The sequence below is a fragment of the Eublepharis macularius genome, chromosome 11 (genome assembly GCF_028583425.1).
Source record: "Eublepharis macularius isolate TG4126 chromosome 11, MPM_Emac_v1.0, whole genome shotgun sequence".
Taxonomy (NCBI): Eukaryota; Metazoa; Chordata; class Lepidosauria; order Squamata; family Eublepharidae; genus Eublepharis; species Eublepharis macularius.
In genome coordinates this window covers 74,932,911-74,956,863 of record NC_072800.1, presented here as the reverse complement: position 1 = coordinate 74,956,863, position 23,953 = coordinate 74,932,911, and the positions used below count along the sequence as shown (strand labels likewise).

The 23,953-nt window shown below is 42.0% G+C and overlaps 1 protein-coding gene across 1 annotated transcript in view; it reads left to right on the top strand.

Annotated features, from left to right (window-relative positions):
* Nucleotides 1-23,953, top strand: part of PARD3 (par-3 family cell polarity regulator) — a 706,595-nt gene that overhangs the window by 390,696 nt on the left and 291,946 nt on the right. The window contains exons 10-12 of the mRNA XM_054991157.1: nucleotides 6,117-6,256; nucleotides 12,379-12,507; nucleotides 23,695-23,733. Of these exons, the coding sequence (XP_054847132.1) occupies nucleotides 6,117-6,256; nucleotides 12,379-12,507; nucleotides 23,695-23,733 (308 nt within the window). The remainder of the gene's footprint in view (nucleotides 1-6,116; nucleotides 6,257-12,378; nucleotides 12,508-23,694; nucleotides 23,734-23,953) is intronic.

Here is a 23,953-nt window from a genome sequence, read left to right as displayed (position 1 = left end):
GCAAGACCAGGATGCCTACATTTCCCATCAAAACTTGAGGGAAGCTGACAAGTGTCCAACTAGTGTCAGGCGTCACTTGTAGTTTAGCCCATAGCCAATGTTAAACCTCTGCTCTTTATGTTGCAGTCACTTACATGTTTTGGATCCCTGCCGAATGATACCCAGTTCTGATTTACAATTTATATCCTAGTTCACAGGGTTGGTTTGAGGATGGAGAGTTGAAGAGGAGAGCCATCTGTGTCGCCCTGAATTGGAGGAGGGGAGAACCATGAGCACTGACTCTGAGCTCCTTGGGAGGATGAGTGGGATAAAAATACACTAAAATGAATTTTAAAATAAATAAAAATTGGAAGGTCTTATTGGCCATCTTATCCAGACCCCTGCTCAGAGCAGGGAATACTGCTAGATGGCTGTTAAGCCATTGCTTAATGATCCTCTAGTGAGGGAGAGCCCCCCCCCCAAGCCAGATATTTAGTTCCATTGTTTTACTCTCCTGTAATTTAAGCCTATTGAAGCTAGTCTTGCCCTCTTCCATGTAATAAACTTTAGGGTAGATAAAAGGCACAATTATGCCTTCCTTCAAGTCTTCTCCAGCCCAAACATACCTAATTCCCATAACTTCTTCATACTAGTGCTCCCCCCTGCTCCATGTTTACCATTTGGTCATGTTTCAGATTGAAAGAAAGTACTTTTCTGAAGTTTTGGACATTATGTTTGTTGAATCCTTCATGAACTGGGTACCAGGACAGTTTACCTGGGATGGGATCATACAGATGTACTCAGCATCTGGTTTGCACTGCTCCATAGAATTCAAATTCTGGGGAAAAAACTTTTGCAGTTATGATGGGCAAAAGGGAAGGGGAAAATAGGCCCAGTGAGCCTCTTATGTCTTCTCTGTATTTATGCATGTCTTGTTTTTCTTACAGGTTTATACATTTGCTTTCTGTGCATTAATACGTATGCAGCAGCTCAACCAAGCATTGGAGTTTGCCATATGTCTCAGCAACTTATTATAAATAATACATTACTTGGTGGGTTTTTTAATATACTTTAAATTCAGTATTTGCAAACAGCAGGGAGATATAAAGCATTGCTATAATTACTACGATAGCACAAATATTTCCTACCACTTGGACTCAGACTTATGAATAATAAACTCAGTTATTTGGTCAGAAAAGAACATTAAAAGGCTCGAAAGCTGTTGGGTTTCTGCTTACCAAGGTTATGAAAACTTTCTAGAGAATGACCAGGTCCATCCATAGCTGCGTGGAGAAAGCTGGTCTTTGATAAAAATCAATTAAAAACTATAGGGGAAGGATTATAAACCCAAACTGCAGTTACCACTTAAATTGATACGGTTAATCTGAAAAGCAGCCATTCAATCAAAGGGCTGGCAAATACCTGGAGCAGGCAGATACATGCTGATCAAATAGATGTCAGGCACTAGACAGACAAGTCTGCTGGTGCAGAGCGCTTGGCCTTCTCCAATGATGAATCGCTGGCAGTACAACATCTGGGGTCACTTTATTAGGTAGTGGGATGAGGTGTCCATTTGGGAATCACCGCCAGAATGGGAAGAATGTTCGGCTGGTGCAGCTAGTATCTTGACTCAAAATGCATGCACTTTTCTTCTTTAACCAGTAGTGCCCTTGGTACAGGGAACTGGAATCCTATGCTATTGGGTACTGTCTGTTGATGTAGATATGCACACCTACTAGGGAGTTTTCATGCTGCTAAACGTGCCATGGAAATTAGCTATGCTTTGGTTCAGATAGATTTCAACTCTGTGCTCGACTTTATACCTGTTTAACAATTTTCTACTATCATTCCCTATTTTATCTGTTTCCCTGAATGTCCTAATGGTTGGTTGTTGTGGGTTTTCCGGGCTGTATTGCCGTGGTCTTGGCATTGTAGTTCCTGACGTTTCGCCAGCAGCTGTGGCTGGCATCTTCAGAGGTGTAGCACCAAAAGACAGAGATCTCTCAGTGTCACAGTGACACAGTGTCACGGTGACTGTGACACTGAGAGATCTCTGTCTTTTGGTGCTACACCTCTGAAGATGCCAGCCACAGCTGTTGGAGAAACATCAGGAATTACAATGCCAAGACCACGGCTATACAGCCCGGAAAACCCACAACAACCATCGTTCTCCAGCCTTGAAAGCCTTCGACAGTACGTCCTAATGGTTGTTCATTATTGTCCTTTGCTCAGTGAATGTCCTAGCCATTGATTATATTGTATTTTCACACGCACTGTGTAATCCACCTTGGATCTCAGTGAGAAAGGCGAACTATAGACAGACAGACAGACAGACAGACATACAGACAGACAGACAGACAGACAGACAGACCCAATCCCTGATCCAATGCCTGAAGCTGATAGTAGCCAAAAATGGAAGTAGTTGAACATGAACCATATTTGGAGAAAGATTGTGCATGACATGGCCTTTATATTCAGAACAGAATAATAAAAGTGTCATTCTTGTTTTTTCCTCCTGTTCTTTTTAGATATAAAACATTTTGATTACAATGAGAATTGATGTACGTTTGGGTTATTATATTCCCATTTGCTGCATTTTTTTCTCATTAATTTCTCTCTGAAGGCACGCCTGTGTAAACCTGCATTCCTTTGAGAAAGGCCAGATTATTTGTAATCTAATTTACGTTTCTGCTCCAGGATAACTGGTCCAAATTAAAATAAACGTACTGTTTTAAGGAGGATTTTTTTCTTCTCTTGAATCCTTGGAGTATAAAATAATATATCATTCTATCATCTGAGTCCTGACATAGAGAAAAAAGATTTAAATCTAGATTATCCATTTGCTCGTCTCCTTGAATCCTGCTGTTCGTCTTCTGAAAACAATACTACAAAGCAGAGCAATGCATAAAATCTCAGCTCTTGCTGCACATAAGATTGAACATGGCAGTTGCTATTAACAGTACAGGTGAACAGATCCACAAAAATGTTTTAAAATCAGCTCTAGTTCTGATCATGAGGACAGTGTGATTTGTATAATTGTCTGAATACCATCAACCCTGAGAAAGTGCAAAGATTTTGTTGCTCTGATCTTCACGCTGCAGTCGAGGACTTAAATTTACTTCCTCATTTTAGCAACTCTCCAGATATTTTATATATAACATGAAATCCTCTTCCGCTGCTGGAGAAGCACAAAATTTATCGACTCTATGAATTTAAAACATGCAAAATCTGGAGGCAGAAGAGGTTGCTGCACTGGGTATAAAACATCTTGCTGATGAGGAAGCAATTTTCAGTCAAGGGGGTGTCTTGTGCCGCAATACGATTAGTACCCTAATATTTTTGTGTGTCTTCTCCCCTGGGTTGTTGACATCCAAGCAGTTTCTGTCTCTTTCTCAGAAGGGTTGGATTGCGAAGTAATATTTATTTGTGACAGATCATCACAAACTTGCAACTCTTGTATGGTTTTCTTTCTTTTTTAACTCAAATGATCAGGAGACAAGTGGCTGTAACTCAGTGTTCTGTGTTGCCGTGCTTTGCTTTCTCTGTCCGTGTTTAGTAGCAATCTTCTTTTCCCAGCCTGCCCCATTCACTGGCCTCTCTTTAAAACTGTCGTCAGATTGAACGGTACATTTTCTGCAAAGGTTGCTGTGTAGCAAGTCTCCAGTCTCAACAGTAACGTGCTGTGTTCATGTGCTTCCTGATTTAATATTTAAGGCAATGCTAGCTTTGATTTTGAAAAGTTTCTAGTGGTAAAGACTAGCCATAGAGAGGAACATGCCTTGGTCGTTTCGTAGGCTTGCCAGGTACATGCTGATGGTGGGCAAACTTGCAGCAATTTCTGCCTCTGCTTGCCGATTGCCCGCTGATCAGCGGGCGGTGGCAGGCTGGCAAAATGGGCATAAGCCCATGCCCCCAGCCAGCCAACGATATTACTTCAGTGTGACCTGGAAGTGATGGGGTAACACCATCAATTGCCAGGTGGGACCAAGCAACCCTAATCATTTCCTAAATGCATGTGCCTCTTGAGTATGTGCGTGTCCAGTTCTCTGTGTTTTTTTGAAGTTCTGGAAGCAGTGATAGGGAAAGGATAGGGCTCTCACTAGAGTTTGTTTCCAAAGGACGTGTTGGATTGTACACGCCCATTCCCATGAAACGTGACAAAAGGCACCTGGGTACAGTATATACCGTAAAGTGAGAACTAGAACTCGGAGTTTTATTAACTTTTTTCTCAGTGTTTTGCACTTAGGTTTGCATACCTGTTTATGGAAATGTTAGAGTAAAAATTAGCTCTTCTACAATGCAGCTGGGCGAAAAATAAATAGCAGATCCCATGGGTGAACTTTTATGATTACAACAACAGCAGCAGCAGCAACAATAATAACAACTGCGCTTATATACTACTCTTCTAGACAGATTAGTGCCTCACCCAGAGTGGTGAACAAGTTAGTGTTATTATTATCCCCACAATACAACGGGTTGAGAGGAGCGTCTTACTCAAGGCCACCTGCTGTGCTCATGGCGGTAGAGGGGTTTAAACCAGCAGAGTGCTGATTCACAGTTGAACCACTTAACCACTGACCTTCAAAAACTGCTGCAAGTACCAGGCTTGGTCTAATGAAACTGGCATCTTTTAGTGCAAGGACCCCCAACATGGTGACTGTGGGTGCCGTGGGCCCGCCAATACATATTCTGGTGCCTGCCACTTTTTAGAAAGTGGTGATGCGGGGGAGGGACTTTTGCCTAGCAAGGCTTCTGATTGGCCAGTGGAGCTGTGATTGGCTGTGCCGCTTTTTAAAAACATTGTTTCAGCAGCAGCTGCCACCACAGCACAAGGAGCTTCACTGTGTGACTGAAAGTAAGCTGTACTCTGTGGTGCACTGCTTGATGGGATGCGGGAGTGACTGCGATTGATGGTGGCATTATTAAGGTGGATGGAGTTTCTGCCCCTGAGGAAGTCTGAAGATGAAACCTGTGTATTGCAATAACCAGCCCCTGGCAGGCGTCTGTTCTCACCATCCCCAATGGTCATGGCTCCACCTGAAAAAGAAAACAAAAGAGAGAAATAATTAATAATTAATACAGCATGTCTGTTTATACCACTTACCTTATCTTTGAACATCCTCCCTGGAGCCTTTTCTCCCTGCACATCTGAAAGAGAATTTAAAGGACTACTATAACACTTTACTGTTCATGATATGTTTGTGCTGGGTGTTTGTACAATTCTTCCGTGGCCGTTATTACATAGTATTTTTGTATAGGATTTCTATGTATGATATCTTTTGTGTACCATCTATTTATGAATGTTATTTATTGTTCTATTTATTGTGATCAACAAATTGGAATTGTCTTTAGAAATTGCCTTCTGAGTCACTAACAGCACAATCCTATGCAGAGTTACTCCAGTCTAAGCCCATTGAAGTCAATGGCCTTAGACTGGAGTAACTCTCCATAGGATTGCATTGTAAGCCCTTTATTATATTCCTGTAAGTGCTTACCACTTTATTTTAGTTTCTAAGTTATAAAGCTAACTACAGAGTATTTGATTTGTTAGTAACTCATTTTCCTGGTTGTGGCTTGACCACCCTGATTCCTGTTCTGTTAACCAGGGAAGCCTCGCTTGTCCTTAGCTGAAAGTAAGCTGTGGCAGCCATGTGACTGGTTCTGTCTCCTACAGCAGCCGTTGTCTGGTGGCTCCGCCTCTTTTGGCAGCCATTAATTTCAAAGGTGCCTTCAGGCTAAAAAACATTGTGGGGGTGGGGGCTGCATTAGTGAAAGAAGCTGGGACTTTACTTCACATCTGCTGTGTTCTATTTTCTCAACATTGTTTTGATTTTTCAATCAAATAATAAAGTTGAAGGTTAGTGGCTTTTGAGATCGGCATAAAACTTGTCAAGACACAGTTGCTTGTGCAGCTGGTTAAGGGCTGTAGTGTTTGATAATTTTAAAGATGTTCATGTAAATGTTAATTCACTTGTAATGTTAGATTTAGTGGTGGTATGATGTTTCTTGCTAGTGATCCAATAAATATTGGTTGAAGTGTGTGGTTTAGGTGTTTTTTGAACGGAATCAGTTTCTTTAGGAAGTCTTGAACATCTGAGCACAAGAAACTTAACAGCATTTTTAAATCATTTGTGCAGGCACAGAAGGCCTAGGCTTTAGCATCACTTCCAGAGACGTTCCTATTGGTGGCTCAGCTCCAATTTATGTGAAAAACATCCTTCCAAGAGGTGCAGCTATTCAAGATGGGAGATTAAAGGCTGGAGACCGGCTCACTGAGGTGATGAAATGTTCCAGTGTGTTGGGAGTCCTTCAGATCTTTTCAATAAAAAGTTTACTTTTGTGTGGGTCATTTAATGTTCCAGTGATTCCTTCTGTCTCAGAGCATTGCCTTCAGATCTCTGTGTTATATGAATTTTAGAATTAGTAGCACTGGTATTATAGGCAGAGCTTTTTTTCTGGAAAAAGACGTCGTGGAACTCAGGACCACACAATGACATCACTTTCGGTCAGCTGGAACAAGCGGGGAGTTTTTTAAAGTTTAAATCGCCCTCGGCGAAAGTGGTCACATGGCCGGTGGCCCCACCCTTTGATCTCCAGATAGAGGGGAGTTTAGATTGCCCTTTGCGCTGCTGGAGCAGCGCGGAGGGCAATCTAAACTCCCCTCTATCTGGAGATCAGGGAGCAGGGCCACTGGCCATGTGACCATTTTCAAGAGGTGCCGGAACTCTGTTCCACCATGTTCCCGCTGAAAAAAAGCCCTGATTATAGGTAACAGCTTTAGCTCTTGAGTAAACAACAAACAAGTCTCATTTTGAAATACTATTTTTTAATTTTTAATAGTTACACAATATAGAGAATAATAGGCTATAGCACTATTATATTAAAATTCAGTGGATGTTATCTGTTGTGACATTGTTTAATATTGGTATTTCCAATTTTGGTATACAATTCAGTGGCTTGGTGCTAGTATATTTCAATTATTCTTCAAATTAGGGGAAAAAACTCCCTTACACTGAGAGGAATGGAATCTGTTTTTATTTGTTTTGTCTATACATGGCATGAATTAACACAGATTTATAGATCATTGTATGCAAATGTATAATTTTTTATGACTGGGATAAATTATGAATGTATATTATGCATCGAGTTAGAAGTGGGTTATAAATGTCACGTTAAAAACATATTTAAATTTTGTAGAAATGGAGGGGGTGGGGACTGAAGAAGCTTTTCACTTGGGTGGTGGTCCTGGGATAAGGCCCTTAATATTTCTCTCTGTCGAAGCCTTTAAACTCCTATAAATGATGTTTTAAGACATGACATGTTCCTGACGATCTCCTCCTAAACTGAATAGCAGCAACAACAATTATACTAGTTGGAAATAGCTGATTGTGTGCAAACGAAGTGTATTTCCTTATGGCAAGATGATATTTTTAGTGGCATAGAGCAACTGGTTTTGACCATCTCTAGAATGTAAGAACACAAAGAGTTGCACAACTGATAATGCACATCATTCTGTCCAATATAAAAACCTATCCATCTACACAAGTTTCTTCCCTTTACTGTGGCTATTTTGAAAGATGGTAATTTTTCGTTTTCTGTTGTAGAGAACTTTGCAGGCCTACTATGAGAGTAGTATATGGTTCATCATTCATTCTTAAAGTAGAACAGCTAGCAAAGTGGCCAATGACTGTGATCCAGTGCAAAAAGGTGATAGTATGTGATGTATGAAGGGAAGGAAGGAAAAGTGGCTGGAGAATGGTTTTGGGACAGAAGCTAAGGGCAGGCAGAGGTAGAACACCAGGTTGTGCTGTATAAAGCCTTGCCCTTGGTGAGATATGGCAGATATTGTGGGGCCAGATGACTACGACATCTGGGTTCCCATCACCATTATGTGAAAACTGCCTCTTCAGTAGGTGTACCTGGGAACTGGAATTACATTGGCATTTTTCAACTCTTAAAGATTTGGGAAGAGGCATATATACCAGCAAGAAGTACAAAGAAAGCTGGTGTGTAGTTACTAAAGATTTGGTAAACAGAGGTCATGGATGTCAATCACTTACTGGCTTGGATCTACCAAAGCATTTCTAGGAACAGATAAAAATCTGCTTTCAGAACTTAACTCACTCACTTCCCCCTTCCTGCTGCAGCCCCCAATTCCCCTCTTCCTTGCCAGCAGCATTTTGGGCAGGAGGAGGAGAGGCAAGAAAGCCATGTTCCTCAGGTGGAAATAGTTTCATCCACTGAAATGTACCAGTGGATCCAAGCCATTAAGTAAACCAGTAAATTTATTTGACTTCAAGTTCTTGATTGAATAAAGCTTTTTAAAAAGCTGCTATATACAGAAAGACTGACATATCTTTAATGTTCCTGTTTCTTATGCAAAATAGCTATGGGAGGGAGGGGGGGAGAGAGAGGTGTTTGGCTTCCTTGGGTTGTGCATATCTATAAAACTATGCTAGGGTTGTTTTCCAAGTTGTTTTTGAGCTTAATGTATTCTATAGTGGGCTTGAGACATTTACATGGGCTTGAGACCTTTACAACATTCTTTGTAATGGTTTTTTTTACCTTTCATTTGGTGAATTGCTATCTGTTTTAATTCAGTCCAAGTTTTCTTGTGGGAATGCAAAATCAAAACAAAGGAGGAGCACAGGGGAAATTCTGTTGGAATGGGCAGATCAGAAACTTGCCATTTAGAAATGTGAAAAAGAAATAGGGTAGAATGGAGAGTAAACAAGTGAAGGAAGAGGGTAGGAAGAGCAGGGAGGAGAAGGAGATTTCATTGGTTGATAGAAAATACATTCCTTTCTCACCTGTCTGGAGAACCCTTTCCTCTTCTCTTGCTGAGTAGGTCATCCTGGTTTCAGTTCTTTGAATCACATTCTGTCACTAAGGTGAATTTAATTCAGTCAGTGACATTTCTCATTGACAATCACAGATTTTGTGCAAAGTTTCATTTTATGTGCACTGCAAAAATATATCAGGGGTGCAACTGTCACTAATTTCCTTGTTTGAACCGTGGTCACACACACAGTGCCTTTTTAGACTGGGAGCCCCCAACTCTTGTTGGTTTTCACGTAGTCTTTGATACCTAAAAGAAAAAGGAAATCTGGTCTAGGAATAGTTAATCATAATTTCAAAAAAGAAACACACAAACTTTTAAAATAAGCCTTGCTAAGCAGAGCTTGCGACTCAAAGCACTTCTGATAAGTGAAGCAGAAGATAAACAATGTGCAAAAAGCTTGTGTGGGTCAAGAACTTGATTAGCGCCATACAAAATCTAGTGGTGGTGGTGGGGGTTCCCCCGCCTCCTTAGAGGACACGCTCTTATATGCTTGGCTGCTTCAGTAGTTTTTATGGCATGTAGGACAGCAGCCTCCTCCCATACAGTTCTCTTTTAAAATGCTTATTGTAGAAGCAGCAACACCATTTACACACTTCCCCCAAGTTTTCGCTGCCGATTTTTGCACTGCTTCTGTGAGTCTGCTGCTTAGCCATACGATCGACAGAGCAAAATGCAAGGGATCTTGTTGCAGTCATCGCGGATTCTTGTTAGGTGACAGATCCATGCAGCTGTTTCTGTTTTGTGGCTTAAATGTTGGAAGATTAGTAGAGCTGGAATGAACCACAGGTTTGGTCAAGCTTCTGTAGTCCTTTCTGGTGATCCTTGTCAAGCCTCAGTGCAGTCCCAGAATGATGCCCTTTGAGGAATCTCAGTTTGTGGGCTGAGCTTGCTGTGGACAGGGAACACGGTAAGGCAGCTAGCAGGGAGATGAAGAGTTGGAGTCTTAACCCTGCCAGATGGTGCAAGAGACAGGGTGGAAGGCAGAGGGTTGGCTGTGCAGTGGAGAAGAGAGACAAGTTTTGACGGAGACAATGGAGGGAGGCGTGAGATCAGGGGCAAATCCACATGCCCTCGGAGCATCCTGGTGTTGCGCTAAATGTTCGCTAAGGGCGTGTGGATTTGCCCCAGCTCTTCTACATTCATGGTCACATGGACTTGAGATCTGATCCCAGGACCATTGGAGGCTCTGCAGAGCAAGATGGAGATGGGAGGGAATCTCACAGTTGTCAGTTCTGCTTAAAATTTTGTCCTGTTAAAACCCTCAGGAAGCAAACAGGGTTGACAGATTCAGGTTCAGGCTGATTTCAGTGGTGTCTCAGCTCTTGTTACCTTTTCGAAGTACACCATAGGCCTGATAACTTTTAATACAATCTACATTTCTCTATTTTAGCTCCTTCCAGTCCTTATGTGCAATGCCGAATATATTGTCTTGGTCTTGACTGAAGGGAAGATTGTTTTTCCACTGCACTCCTCTTATTTTGTAAAGTGGTTATATATTTTTTTTACCTAAGGTTAGAAATAAGCTTAGTTTGACAGGACTTGTTTCTCTAACTCCTTCTTGTCTGTTTGATTGCTGTTGTAATAGCTTGCTGAGCACCAAAGTCAAGGCGATTGTTCTTATAATTCTCTGGATATGCTATTGTATGCTTTTCAGCAACAATAACAAAAACAAGAATCCATGTTTTCCTTCACCCTTCCCCCCCACCCCAGTCTCCAGTTTTGTCCTCTGAGTAAATGTTAGCAGCTCTGGGATTTCTTCAGCCATTTCCTTTAGTATTTTGTGATGCATTTCATTATCTTCTGCTGACTTGAATTGCATCTCTTTTCTGTTGTCCTTTTGTACTAATTGACTGACCTGCATGCCTAACTCTGCCCTCTGGCCGTGTATGGACAATTCCCCCCCCCCTTTCCTTTGACTGTGGTCCATTTCAGCTTCCCAGTCTTACATTCAGTGATGCTCTCTAAACGTACCACACCTCCATATGAGTCCCTATGCATGCTGAATATTGCAATCAGAGTTTTTTTTTAAGAGGGTGGGAGTTGTAATTTAGGTGGCCTCAGTTTGTGATTGTATCTTTAACTGTTCTAGGGGCTTTATATCCTCAGTCTTTGGAGGTGGTGAACAAATTTAAGATATCAAGAACAATCAAGTACAATTAGACGTAACTTTAACCCATTCAGTTATGAGCAGTGTAAGCAACAACATAAGAGCAATATAAGCAACACAGCCAAAAGTAGCCTAGATTTTTTAAAAATAGGATTTTAAAAGTTTTAATCTAACACTGGAAAGTCATCACTCTCAGTGTCAGGCAGATGGTTACAGAGAGGGCATTCAAGAAATGAGAAGGTCCTGTATTTGATGTTAAACACCATCTCCTCTGAGAAGGGGAGAAGCCAGGAAGCAAGATGGGCAGACTTTTTTTGAGAACATGTAGCCATTGAGATGGTGTCAGAATTTCTGGGTTTGTGGTTGATATGTGTAAGTGTTCCAGTCTGTAAAATGTTGACTTTTAAACTGTTAAGTATTTTATTTTTGACTAAGGAAATGACATTAAGAGTTTAGCTTTATTTCTGTCCTCCCAAATTGGTAGGGCTGCCTCTGAATGCAGATGCAAGTGAGACTTAAATCAAGGAAAGGCATGTCCATATAGCCATGTATGGGCATACCAAGCTTGACCCGCAGTCTGTGGAATACAGAGCCAGTGAGGGTTAAGGCAGTTGCATGATCTTTGGATTCTTTCAGCAGGCAAAAGAGAGGAGGAGGAGGAATTGAGTTGCCACTTGAAGAACTCCAAAATAAGTAACACATTAGGAGACCATAAGGAAATAATATACTCAGTGTGTTGGAACATTAAAACACATTTGTTAGAATATGGTTTCCTTGTAGTGCATTAAATTAAAGCTGCTCATTGCAATTAAGGTGCTTTTCTTCCCCAGATATTTCTGAAGTAAGCAAGGAACAGTTCCTTAAAAATAGCAAGCAGGCAGCAGGCCTAGTAGAGATGGAGGGCATTGTTGTACATGCCACAGCATTCTACTATTTCTCTGTGCTTCTACTTTGCATGCAGTGAGTAAAAACTATCTCAACCAGGCATGTAGTTAATTGCAAGCCTACAGAAGAAGAAAGAATTTCAGCTCAGGCTATGCTATTGCATTGGGCATAGCATACAGTGCTGCTATGTATATTCTGTGTAGATACAGGAAATTAAGAGAGACTAGAAAAGTGTCAATGTGACCTCTTTAGCAAGACTTGCCTTATCCACACAGTTATGTGTTTTTCTCCTCTTTGTTTTCAGTGGTAGTCACTCTATTTATTTATTTAATTCAATTTATATTCTGCCCTCCCCGCATCAGCAGGCTCAGGGCGGATTACTTCAAGGTAATGGCACATAGATCCATGTGGCTTCATACACTGAGTTTGAATGTCTTGCTCTGTCTAAAACCAATGCGTAATTCTGGCTGAGTATTGCATTGCTGTATGTTTGATCTGCGACAATGACATCCCTTGCTGTAGATAGTGCAATTTAAAATCTTTTCTTTAAAAAATCTTTTTGTAGGTCAATGGAGTGGATTTAACAGGAAAAACCCAAGAGGAAGTTGTCTCCTTGCTGAGAAGTACCAAGATGGGAGGCACAGTAAGCCTTCTCATTTTCCGCCAAGAAGAAGCATTCCATCCTCGGGAATTGGTGCGTATCAAAAAGAGTAGCTATGACATTTCAGGTGGATATGAGTGAGTAATCTGATGCTTTGGTACTTCAGCATGTATGATCAGGACAGGAATGCAGAAAAATAAATAAGCTTATGCTGCATTTCGTGTGGATGTTCTTTTTTGGGGAGGGATTTCACCATTAATAATACTGGATTTCCACATCAATAATAATTATTTATGGAGTGCTTCCAATATTTAAAGTACATTATGTAAAGAAAGGGGGACTGGGAGTGCCTCAGAGTGAAAGAGGGATTAATATGTGATCTTGTTGCAACAAGCCAGTAGGTAAATTCTTATTTCCATATTTCTGATAGGATAGAGCTGAGGCTGAGAATGTCGCAAGATCTTGGTAGAGGTAATAGTTGAACCAAGGGTTTCTTGGCTCATGCCTCACACTCTTAAGCCTTAGTTCCTTATGTTAAAATGTCATCCAATGTAGTTACAGTGTTGAAATGAAATCTGGGAGACCCAGGTTCAAATCCCCCATCTGCAATGAAACTTGCCAGGTGATCTTGGGCTGGTTTCTCGTCCCCAGACTCACCTACCTCAAAAGGGTATTGTCAGAATAAAACTGGGAAAGGAGAAGCATTTACAGTTCCTTAGCTCTGTGGAGGAAAAGTGGAATAAAAAGGACTAATATTTTCAACTCATCGGTGATAGACAACAGTTGCAAATTATGGACCATCAGGTGGATCTTGCTCAGACACCTACAGTAGATTGGATTATCTCTGTCATTTCCATTCATAGGTCCCAGTTGGAAAGCTTGCTGTTTGTCACACTACATTAGCCATGTATTTTTTCGTCAGGGTGTTTAAAATTAATGCAGGACAGGATGTATGAATGCTTTGGTTTGGATAAGAGGAATATGCAGGGCGAGAATGTTACTTTTTTAATACGATAGGTTATCCCCATGCGAGAAAGACACCCCACAGTTATTAATTTGTAAAGGTAATTTAGAGAATGCTTGTTGTATAATTTAACTGGAATGAAAAAAACACATCATTGTATATAGACTACTTGTTCCGCAAAGTAGGCACAACATAATTGCACAAGGTAAGATTTTCTGTTAAATCCTAGGATGAAAAAGCAGCCGATGTTGAATAGATAAAGCTGCCTCACTATTGTTTGGAGTGTTGGTTCAATTTGTCCAATGATGGTTCCTCTGACCAGAGGATGCTCCCCAAGGTCTCAAGAAGGTGTCTTCCCCCACTCTGCTACTGAGACCTTTTAAAAGGAACATTAGCAAGAACTGTGGCTGGGACTTCTGGCATGCAAGATATGTGCTCTCCTTTGAACTTATTAGAGTTATGTTAAGGCAGTTCAACTTTGTTTAATCTATTGGGTGTTCTGGAATTTTGAGAGTAGGTCGCAGAGGTCACAACAAAATGGCTGTCAGGGGACACTGAGAGGAGTTTCAACAAAATGTTAGGAAATTCTTAGCCAAGCATCTTGTTGTGATGTAGGAAGCTGTTTCCAAATGAGTACTTACCACCGGAACAAAGACGATGTCTTCTGAGTTCTTCAGAAGCATTTCCTATTCCAATGGAGGATTGGCTCATTGTTTTGGAGAAGAAACAAGTGGGCATGAAAAAACATCTCGGTGGACACTATTTGTGGGATCACTGTGTTAGAGTCTGTATTCAAGCAGAATGCTGCATTGGCTCCAACATAAACTGCTTAAATCATAAAAGGGGCAGGAAGAGAATACTTGTACACTTTTCCATTTTGGCATGATGCACAGATATTATTTTAACATCCACTCAACAACAATGGATGTTAAAGTAATGAATTGGCATTCCTGTAGTTCAAAATTACTCATAATCAGCCTTCCACTGCCTGTCTTCCCTTTGGCAGATGATCTTGTGTCTTCCTCTATAGACAATACTGTGTGTTTTGAAATCAGTGCACATGGAGGGAGTGAGCACAAGTATGCTTGCTACTCCCAGTGTACAATCACTTGTTCATGAGCCAGGATGTTACACACACAGGAAGTGTACACACACAGAGTTCATTCATGTCATCAGGAACATTTGAAAAAGCAGTGCTGCCAGTTACGTAGAAGACTCCATACTTATAGGCCAATTATCATGTTTAGCAGGAGGTGAGAACTGTACCGTTGGAGCCATTCCCCCTCTACTTGTGTTGATTTCAGTGCATGTAGAGTTGTGTGTACAGAGCTTGTGATATGGAGGACAGAGTGTGCAGTGGGTATAGTAGTTTTCTGCTCAGCATGGTGGTTGTGAGGATAACTAATAGAATATTTTGCATATGCAATGGTACATATACAATATCAATGAGAATAGTATAGGTAGTCGAGCTTTTCTCCCTAAACCTATGGAAGGAAGCAGCTTTGCTCATCATCTCAGTCTGTTTTATCCCAAACAGTTTGGTGTGTTTAAGTCTTGAGGGCTGTGGATCAGTGGTAGAGCATCTGTTTTGCATACGAGAGGTTCCAGGTTCCACCCTCAGCATCTCTAGTTAAAAGGCAGTGGGTGATGTGATAGACCGACCTTCCCTGAGACCTTGGACAGCTGCTGCCAGTCAGAGCAGAGAATACTGATTACATTCCAGATTGAAATGCTGGTAGATTAGCTTTGGAGCAGTAGCAAGCCTTTGGAGATTGCAGAGCAAGCTGCTAAGTTTTTCAAGAAACCAGAGAAAGGACTGCCTGAGCAAAATAGCAAGGAAACACAACCCCCTGTGGAGAACGGTTCTACAAATATCATGTGTCCCTTTCTCCCCACCCCCAATTCCACCTGTTCATGAAATCGTAGAGTAATTTTTTTCAGGGCTTCCAAACTCTACATGAATCTAGAGGGGCCATTCAGGAAGAGCATTTCCTTTTCTGGCTGTTTGTATTCACATGTAGATAGGCTCCCAAACAACAGAGATCTTTTCAGTCCTAGAGAAAAGACTACTTCGAACCATGCTTCTTGTATGGCATGCCTGAAACTGGAATGGCAAAAACATACTTTAAAACAATGACTTGGGGCTGACACTTTTCTATATTTCAGAGAAGGTGAACATTTTAAATTGTCTCATCCTATGAAATTGCTTTGAGTTAAAAAAGGGTGGAAGATAAAACTGTATTATTTCTGAAATTCTTTTTCTGAAGAATATACTTAATAAAGGTTTTAGATGTTTTAGGTTATTACACTCAAGTTTGTATCTTTGTGCCAGTCTGGTTAGTTCTTGGAGAAGATTATAGAATTTTTCTTTTTTAATTAGTTTATTTATGCCATTTATAGTCCACTTTTCTCACTGAGATTCAAGGTGGATTACATAGTGTGAGATTAGTACCTTCAATGGCTGCAACCTGGTGGAACTCTCTGTCGGATGAGACCAGGGCCCGGCAGGATTTGTTATCCTTTCGCTGGGCCTAAAAAGAGATGTTCCGCCAATCATACGGTTGAGGCTGGGCTTGGCCTCCACCGGCCAAATAGAGGAGATCAGATTACTTCCCGATCAGATATATCCACCCTCTAGCTCTTATACCCTGCTACTGAGTGCCGCCATCTATTTTATACTATGTTATTTTATACTGTTAAACTGTTTTAATATAATTTATACTGCAAATGCTTTTTACCATACTGTAATCCGCCCTGAGCCTGCTTGTGCGGGGAGGGCGGAATATAAATAAAAAATATTTAAAAAAAAAAATCAAGAACATTTCAATAAACAATGCCACAGGGTATATAAATGCAAATTTACAAGATGTAACATCAGGAACAATCTAATACAGAGTTGAAGAATTGCTGAAACAGAGCATAAGCAATTCTAGGACTGACATTTAGCAACCTAGGACTACCCAGTAGGATCATACTTAAAGCAACAGATCTGAGTAAAGCAACAGATCTGACTAAAAAAGCCCTCTTGAATAATTCAGTTTTGCCTCACTTGCGGAAAGCCATGAGAGTGGGGGCTCACCTGACCTCCTCAGACAGGCTGTTCAATAGGAAATGTATGAACCACATGGGAACTGAGACCTTAATGAGAAAGTCTGGATAGGTGTTTTTTTCTGGCTTCTCAACTACGTAGGTTGTGTAATAGTGAGAATTTTAAATTGTCAGTAATATTTAAGTTTGACCTCATTGAGATATATGTCAATGAAATGCCTATAATTTTGATATTATTCTAGACAGGTTTGTATCCCAATGAACTATTTTTATTAAGATCTCCGGTTAATTAACCTCAGTGATAACCTCACATAGGCAGAGCTTAACATTCCAGGACTATTGCTAAGTTCTGTGGTCTCTCATGACAGAAATTTGAGCACTTCAAAAAATAAAATGAGCAATCTGCTTAATTTCATATTAACATCTGCATAACAAACAAAGGGAAAAAGTGGTTGTGGAGTTTTTACAGTCATCCCGAAGCAGCATGTTTTCTTCTGGGAAGGAAAATGCAATAAAATAAAAATAAAAGTCTCCTCAGTCACCCATAGCAAAATTTCACGTACAACAGTGAAATATCCTAACTCTAAAACAACACCAAATATTATTTTAATAATCATAAAAGATTAGTTTTATGATTATTAAATTATTTTTATTTTAATAATCATAAAAGAATTAAAGACAACAAACAGGAATTTAGGTTCTAAAGCACCTCCCCAGCTAAAATCAAATGCTACCCAGAGCTTGGTGGTATATTGACTTATCCCCACTCTGTTAAAAACATACACGGATGGTGCTAGTCACAAGTCTCTAGGTCAGAAGGCTTGTCTCTCCCCTGTGTCTCCCCTGTGGTGTCAACAGTAAGTGGGGAGACGTGTATGTTGTATGGAGCGGGATAGTGTACATTCTCTAATAACGGTTGAAAGATATGTGCAGTGCAGTTTCCTCCATAAATTGTTGACTCAGTCAGTTGGTTGATGTCAGAATTGTGCTGGGGTATGTTGAGTTAAACACTCTTCCGTCACCTATCTCCTTTTCATTATAGTTCATTATAGAAGAGCATTCTCTGACATAAGAAGGCCTCCACTATTGACTCATTGGTGGGATCCAATCTGTTTTGTAAACCTATAATTAGTTCATTTGGATGCAAGTGGGCAACAATATTTTACTTAAGATGCAGGACTGAGGGAGGGGGGAGAACCAGCTAGTTTCTACTATGCATGATTTGTTTTGCCCACAAAGTCATCTTTATATTTGGTTTTAGAAGGTCAGGAGTTGTTATTTCTGTTTTCTGTCTTTGTCAACCAATGCAGTTTTAGGAATTCATTCCCCTCGGACAAACTTATGGCTATCTTGGTCTGTATGTAGGTGATTAATTAAATTTGCCTGTCTCGCAGGAGAGCTACAGCATTTGGCTTGACGCCTCTGAAGGACGTTAGCATAGCTTGATTGGCAGGAACTGTAAAAAGTATAGTGCTGTGTGTGTCTCTTTCCTCAGTGTGTTTTGTATGTAAGAGATGCAATGTTTAAGCAGAGGCACTCTTGATATGCTGAAATTTCTGTTTAGTTGTCATCCCGTGTATTGTATAGATGTCAATCAATCTAATATTCTGTACTTAATTCTTGCACTGTGTGTCAGGGCTGGTAGTGCCATCTCAATTGAGCCTGAGGGAAGCAAGGTGGGAACTAAGAAGGGAACAGGTCCTTGGGGAAGCACAGGAGGCTTTTAACTTTCAAGTCAAGTGGGAAGCAGATACAGACAGCCTGATAGCAGCTTGTTTCTAGCAGTCATCCAGGCCAGTATCTAATTTTTTCTTTATGGGCCAAGCAAAAACTTACCAGTTCATCTGCGGTCTGTACTGGTGCAGGACGGTTGCTCAGAACAGGATTCTGTAGCTTTAAGGCTACTGAGGGACAACCCCCTCCCCCTTCAGATCACAGACTGGCTCTCCTGATTACTGACTCGGACTGCAGGCAGGGGAAGTTCTTTAGTTGTCAGAGCAGGTTGAATCCTGGTTCCAAGGTTCAGGCATGGGTTAGACAACACTCACAGCTTCGAGTCCAAAGGGGGTATTCCAGAATCAAGCCCACAATAACAGGCCGAGGTCAGCGATGAGGGAATCCATTCCAAACACAGCAGCAGGGTCAGTAGTAAGCAGACATGTTGCTTCCACACAGCCACTCCCTTCTCTGCTTTTAAGCCTCGTGTTGCTCAGCTTCTTGCGTTGCATCATGCACCTGCCAGCTGTCTCAGTCCTGCTCCTGCAAGTACTCATCATCACTGCTGATGCTGGGCCAGTGCTGTGCTGCTTGCCTGGCACTGTGCCTTCTGGCTTAGAGGGCTCTCCTTGCCTTTCTCAGATGGCACCCCTGAGGCTCTGGTGATGATGGGGGAGAGCTGACTGGTGCCTGGCTGGGAAGCTGAGGGGCCGATGTGCTGGGACCTAGCTGTGGGTCTATGTCTTATTCCTCAGAGACTACCTCCTCCAGCTGTGCCTTTGCCACTGGCTGTGGATTTGGGTCAGGTTTGCTGGCTGCCTCTTCCTCAGAAGAGTTCTCTGGCTGGGCTGGTCCACAACACTGGCTCAGTTTCCCATCAAAACAGTCAAGGAAGGCAATGAAGTTTACCTACCCCTGCTGACAGAGAAGGGTGAAAGCTGGATGCTGTGGGTGGCAAGATGTATTCAACAGCTGCTCGTAACATTAAAATTACATCTGGCAAATATGAGTGGGTACTAGAGCTTTTTTTTGGCAAAAGATGTCATCTTATATGGAACTTCTTCCTGAGGACACAAAAGGGCTAGCAAAAGTCATGCAGGATGAAGCATAATGTTGTCCAAACAACAAATCAGTGCTCGTCAGCACGTTTAGGATGTATCCACGAGTGGGCTTGCTTCATCAGTGGTACTATGCTGTCATGTGTAGTTGTGATCCACTGCTCTTCCACTGGAAATGCGCAATAGGCACGAGGATATGCCCTTTGAGTGTACTTAGTTGTTTTCAGAAAAGACAAACGAGTAGCTGTCTAAGACAAGGAAAGACCTCCAAACAGCAAGGTCCTAGGTCATCCTTCCTCCAGCTTTGCAGGCTTCTTCATACCATGAATCTTCTCGGTGTGAATATCAGCGACCTCAGCAGTGACCCTATAGATACCATCCCTATCACTCATAGTATCCTGCCTTTTGCTCCCATTATTCTCAGCACCTGTCAAGGCAAAAGTCTACTTGCCTTGCCCCAAGTCCATCCATGAGCATCAACCTGCTAAGGATATTGCTCAGGGACAGTAGAATCAATTTTGACTGGAACCCTCTGGGTTCTCTGTTTCTCCTATGTTTCCTAATAGGTGATTGCAGTTTGCTGCCTGTTGGCAAGTTATTACTACAGATGCATGGGTTCTTTTGATAATTAAACATGGTTACGGGTTGGAATTTCATTCTTTGCCTCCTACGTGTTTACCTACACAAGCACCTCAAAATACTCTTTCTCAATTGCAGTATGAGATCTTTATTGACTAAAGGTTCTCTTCTGTTAGTTCCCTTAGAGGAAACCCCTTTTTTCCCATTTTCTCCTTGTAGACAAAAAGGATGGTGGTAAGAGACATATTTTGGATTCACGTGACTTTAATACATATATTAAAGTATCTAAATTCCGGATGATTACTTTACCCTGGGTTCTAGCTATGATACCTGAGGATTCATGGTTTGCAGTCCTTGATCTACAGAATGCTTATTTCCATTTCTCTGTGCATTGTGATTACAGGAGATATCTAAGGATCATTTATGGCAGGGTTGTTTTTCAATACACTGCCTTGCCTTTCGGTTTGGCTACAGCACCATGTGTTCTTACTAAAGGTATGGCTGTAGTGATTGCTCACCTTAGGCAGTTAGGGTGTTCTCTATATCCTTACCTGGATGACTGGCTCATTACTGCTTCCTCTCCAGAATACCCAAGTGAGCATATTACTCTTATCCATTTGTAATGATTTGGGATGTTTGGTCATAGGGTTGCCAGGCCCCCTCAACCTCTGGGCAGGGGATAGGGGCCTGGCACTTACCTTGGGGGAGAGGGGGTGCGTGCACGTGAAGCACGCGTGCGCGCCCCTCACAGGCATGATGACGTCACTTCAGAAGTAACGTCATCGCACAGCCCCTGGGAGCACATCCAAGCTCTGCAGGGCCTCAAAACGGGCCCGATCCACGCTGAAACAGGCCCGTTTTTGAGGTGCTGCAGAGCACAGGAGCACTCCCGTGCTCCACAGAGGCCCCGATCCAGGCCCAAACGGGCCCAATCCTGGTGGCTGCTGTGCATGGGAGCACGCAGCGCCGTTGGGGGGGGGCACAGAGAAGGTGCGTGCATCCCCTCTGGTTAGGTAAGTAGGGGTGGGGTGGGGGGAGTGGGGGCGAGGGAATCCCCCACCCCCACCGGGGGTTTGGGATCTCTATTTGGTCAACACCAAAAGGTCTAAACTATCTCCTGCCTGTACTATGCAGTTCATTGGGGCTGTGTAGGATTCTGCTCTTAATAGAGCCTTTCGACCAGTAGGTAGAGTCCAGAGACTTCAAGCTTTTGTCAAGTCTGTTTTTGTTAATAGATTCCAATCGGCACTTTCTATCCAAACTTTATTAGGCCTCATGGCTTCCATAACAGCTGCAGTTCCTTTTGCCCATCTCAGGATGAGAACACTACAGTTGTGGTCTTTGAGACATTTTGAGCCTGTCTCTCACACTAATTTTTTTATTCCTAGGAGTGTATTGTGGTCCCTTACATGGTGGTTGGATTCCTCTAACTTTGCAAAGGGAGTCATTTTTGGTATCCCACACTATGTTTTTACCCTCATTGCGGGTGCTTCTCTAGAGGAATTGGGGCGGGGGTGCATTGTAATGAAGTTGCTGTTAATGGTCTATGGTCTTTACAGGAGAAATCATTACATACCAATGTTTTAGAGTTATGAGCAATACTCTATACCCTTAACTCCTTATCAGATATGTTGTCCCACAACCAAGTGCAAATGTTGACATACAACACAACTGCTGCCTGTTACGTAAACAAACAAGGTGGCATGGTTTCCAAAACCTTTTGTATGGAAGCTGTGTATACTTGGGAATAAGCCATTGATCGCAGTACCTCTTTGCATGCCCTACATATTTCTGGTTCCAACAATTTGAAGGCAGAGTGGCTCAGCAGGTTGGGCTGTTCTCATAACGAGTGGTCCATTATGAACAAGTATATATGCCAAATCTTCGTCCGGTGGGGTTTCCCAATCATAGATCTCTTTGCAATCCAGCACCAAAGCACCTCTGTTCTGCTAAGATGGGGAGCCAACAAGTATTCAATAGAAATGCCTTTCAGATACCTTGGACAGGAAGCCTCTTCTGTGTGTACCCTCCCCTGCCACTACTTCACAGTGTTACCTACGAAATACAAGCAAAGAAAACTCATTGTATCCTCATTGTATCCAATCTGGTCTTGATAGCCGTGGTTCCACATGCTAAAATAAATGACTGGGGTAACTATATACACTTACTTCAAATCCAGATCCCTGAGTCGGTCAAATGCTGCATCACAACCTGAGCAGGTTGCCACTTAACAGCATGGTTGCTTCAGCAATAGGACTACAATTTTCTGGGGAAGTAGCACACATCCTCCTTAATGTTTGGAAGGCTTCTGTTAGACAATCCTATGCGTTGAAGTGCGGTCAATTTGTGCATTGGGCAAACATGAATGGCGTTTCCCCAGGCACTTTCTCGTTAGCTAATATATTTATTTGGTGTGTTTGCAAATCTCATGGTTGGCCTCTTCCTCCATTAAGGTTCATTTAGCTGCTATTTCAGCTTTTCATACTGGGATAAATGGGAAAACAGTTTTTTCTTAGTACTTATCCAAGTTGTTCTTGTGGGATTGCACCCACCTAGAGTTCCTGTTGTACCACACTGGTCTCTCTCCATGGTCTGAGCACCACTAATGTTAAAACCTTTTGAGTCCATGGCAACTTGTTCTCTAGCACTGTTGTCTGCTAAAATAGCCTTCCTGCTAGCTATTGCATCAGCTAGGAGGGTGAATGATCTAAGATCCTTAAGTATAGAAGCCCCTTTTCTGAAATTTTACCCTGCAAAGGTAGTGATGAGTGCAAGTGTCCAGTTCCTGCCTAAGGTGGTGTCTAGGTTTCACGTTTCCCAAGACATTGTCTTACCAGTGTTTTTTCCTAATCTGTCTTCACAAGAACAAACTCTACACACACTGGATGTGAGAAGAGCTACCTTGTTTTATTTGGACAAAATCTTTTAGAAAAGGTGCTGTGTCCTTTGTTTGTCACTCTGGTCCTAAAAAGAGCAGATCTGCTAAGGTGCTGTTGATCAATGCAGAAGGTGCTCAGAAATTGCGGAGCCACCCTGCTCCCGCTAAAGGAGCAGGTGCATAGTTTGGGGGTGCTACTGGATCTCGGCCTACAATTGGAGACTCAGGTTTCCTCAAAAAGCATGATCTGGCCACAGCGGTCCATGCGCTCATCACATCCAAGTTCTATTCCTAAAATGCACTCTACGTGGGTCTGCCTTTGAAAACTGTTGGGGAACTTCAGTTGCCCCAAAATGTGGCATCCAGGACACTGTCGGGGATTGGTTACAGGGATTGCATCACCCCTGTGCTTAAAGATCTGTGCTGGTTATATACCTGTTTTGGGGCCCAACTTAAAGTGCTGGTTCTTACCTTTGAGGCCCTAAATGGCTTGGGGCTAGGGTACTTGATGGACTGCCTCCTCCCATACTAACTAGCTAACCAGTTAAGACCTCCTCTCAAGCCCTGGTCTCTGTGCCCCTGCCTTCAGACGTGAGGCAGGTGGCAACTAGAAACAGGGCATTTTCTTGCCTTTGGAATGCCCTTCCCCTTGAGGCTCTCATGGTGCCTATTTTACTTTCTTTTAGGCACCAGGCTAAAACACATCTTTTTATCCAGTCTTCAACTAAGGATTTTATCTTATCAGCTTGTGAATGGACTGCTTCTGCTTTATGGATAGTTTTAATGCTGCTCATGTGGGTTTTAATTGTAAGCCACCTCAAGCAGGACTTCCAAGAGGCAGCATTGAAATATTCCAAATAAATAAATGAATGAACAGACCCAATCAGCAACTCCAACAAAAGATTTCTTCATAGTGTCACCGTGTCCTACAGCTCTTGATCTGGCAGCCCCTTTAAGAACCAAACTGTTCCCTTCTCAGCAGATTGCAAGTGCCTTTTCTAGCCTTGTTCTTATTTTATTTTCTTTGCTTCTTCTAGAATACTGAACAAAGCCAGTCACAAATGCCCAAGGAAACGGTAAGAGTTTTGTCTTTGACGTGTCGGGAAGAGTCTGAGACTGTTCTTTTTCTATATATATTAATAATGTTGTGTGCTCTGTCAGAGGGAGGATTTACAGGCAATTCGGTTCACTGTATATGCTGTAGGTGGCTCTCTCCAGCCTTAAATTGCATTTCATTTTTATTTGCTGCACTTAGTTCATATGTAATTCACAATCTACAAGGAACGATAATTTGTG